Consider the following 1768-nt stretch of genomic DNA (forward strand, 5'->3'; position numbering starts at 1 on the left):
TAATTTTTTTTTAAGTATAGACCCCTTAACCTTTAAAATTAAGCCATTATGCAAACCCACAGAATCAGTAAATCAAAACTATTCACTCCTTGGCTTGGGCTTGGCCTGGTGTATTTTACTCTCATCATGAAAACAAGGTGTAGCCTAATTTAATGTAACTGAAGGTGTGGACTCCCCTTAATATCCAAATTATGCTGGCAATCAAAAAAACCCTCATGGGTTATTCCTGACACTCAACATGCCTACTGCAGTAAGACAGGTCAGTTAGGTAACCCTTTAATCGTGTATCCCATAGAAATCCATAGATTTGCTAGTCACCCCTATTACTTGAAAATCTTTCTGAGGGAAAAGACATTCTGCTGAAATGGAAATCAACACATCTTTTACTACATCTCCTCTTCTACAACTTCTTTCTGCAACTAATTCAACCATTCATTTTATGTACTTCCTTAAAAGCCCAGTTTGAACTTCAATAGAGCTATACCTCAGTGTGCTCCTCCTGACTCAGACAGCCTGGAGGAAGGGGGTTGCCATCTTTCATCTTGGTGATTTTGTGGCAGATGACCTCGAGGAGAGCAGGGATGGACACTTCTTGCCCCACCAATGAACTGCTTGATGGACACGAAGTCTCTTCTTCCTTGCACTCTCCATCAAGTTCTGAGGAGCTGAGCTCTGTAGCCTCTTCTATACTGGGCATAGACTGCATACAAACACACAGTCATATTATTATTATATCATATTATCCTGTTAATGTGCTACATCTTATACTGAAGAGAAACGTTAACACTTGCATGCTTCAATCCACTAGAGAGAAAATCACTGTGATTTTTCAATGAATTTCAAGTGGAAATTTAATTTACATTTCTTTGTACATTAATTAACTCACCCTGACAAGGTGGCCGGGTGAGAAGTGCTTAAGATGTTGTCCCAACACTACACTAAGTGCTCTGATAAAGCCCTGTCTGGGGTTAGGGTCGGCTGCAAAGTATTGCAGCATGGACACATAGTCCAGTCGAGGAGGAGAGAAAGAGTGGTCCGCAAACAACTGGAAAAAGAACTAAGAAGGAAGAAGAGAGAACAATGGTAATTAATTTAATTTATTACTTACAGTGCAGTTCATTTGGATGTAAATTAAACATAAGAAGATATCACTGAGAATTGCCAAAAAGCCTTTTAGTAGTAATAGTAATAGTTTAAGATGTCTGGTAATGCTCTTTTGTACATTTATATTCTTTAATTACCGTTTTGTTCATACTTTAATGGCTTTTATGTTGTTGCAGTGTACCATGACCACTTGAATTTCCCATTTCAGGAAGAATAAAAGTTTAACTTGACTTTGAATTAAGTTGTCAGTCATTGCAGGTAGTTACCTTGCGTAGGTTAGCCAGACGGTCATAAGGTAGAGGCTCAGAGGGGTCTTCAGAGACCGGCTGTACACTCTCACTGGAAAACCACAACTCTGTCTGGTGGGAAAGGAGGCAAGAGGAGTAACATAAACATTTCTTTTTATGTTGAGGGAGCTACAGTTAACACTTTCCTAAATAAAGTATAAAGTATAAACATAAACATATATTAAATGTGTTGTCACACAGACTTGAACCCAGGCCTGCTCAGTACACAGTAATGCCACAAGAGCAAGGAAGGGCCATGGATGGGTATGAATGGATGGACAACATTTAGATACAAGTTCATCCTGAGTACTAGGGCTAAATGTGAGAATCATAATCTGTATTTACTACAAACTGAATTAGTGTGTGTGTGTGTGTGT

At 38.9% G+C, this 1768-nt stretch overlaps 1 protein-coding gene across 1 annotated transcript; it reads right to left on the reverse strand.

The window, feature by feature from the left end:
* Positions 1-484: 484 nt before the first annotated feature.
* LOC111667446 (sperm flagella and cilia-associated protein 2-like) lies at positions 485-1463 on the reverse strand (the record flags this gene model as incomplete). The annotated part of the gene is made up of 3 exons (XM_023423136.1): positions 485-700; positions 887-1057; positions 1371-1463. Coding segments are annotated over 3 exons (480 nt in total), but the record flags the coding sequence as incomplete, so codon positions are not given.
* Between the last annotated feature and the right edge of the window lie 305 nt (positions 1464-1768).

This window comes from Seriola lalandi, unplaced genomic scaffold, assembly GCF_002814215.2.
Source record: "Seriola lalandi dorsalis isolate HSWRI2012SDOR001 ecotype SW California unplaced genomic scaffold, Sedor1 jcf7180002003481, whole genome shotgun sequence".
NCBI classification, from domain to species: domain Eukaryota; kingdom Metazoa; phylum Chordata; class Actinopteri; order Carangiformes; family Carangidae; genus Seriola; species Seriola lalandi.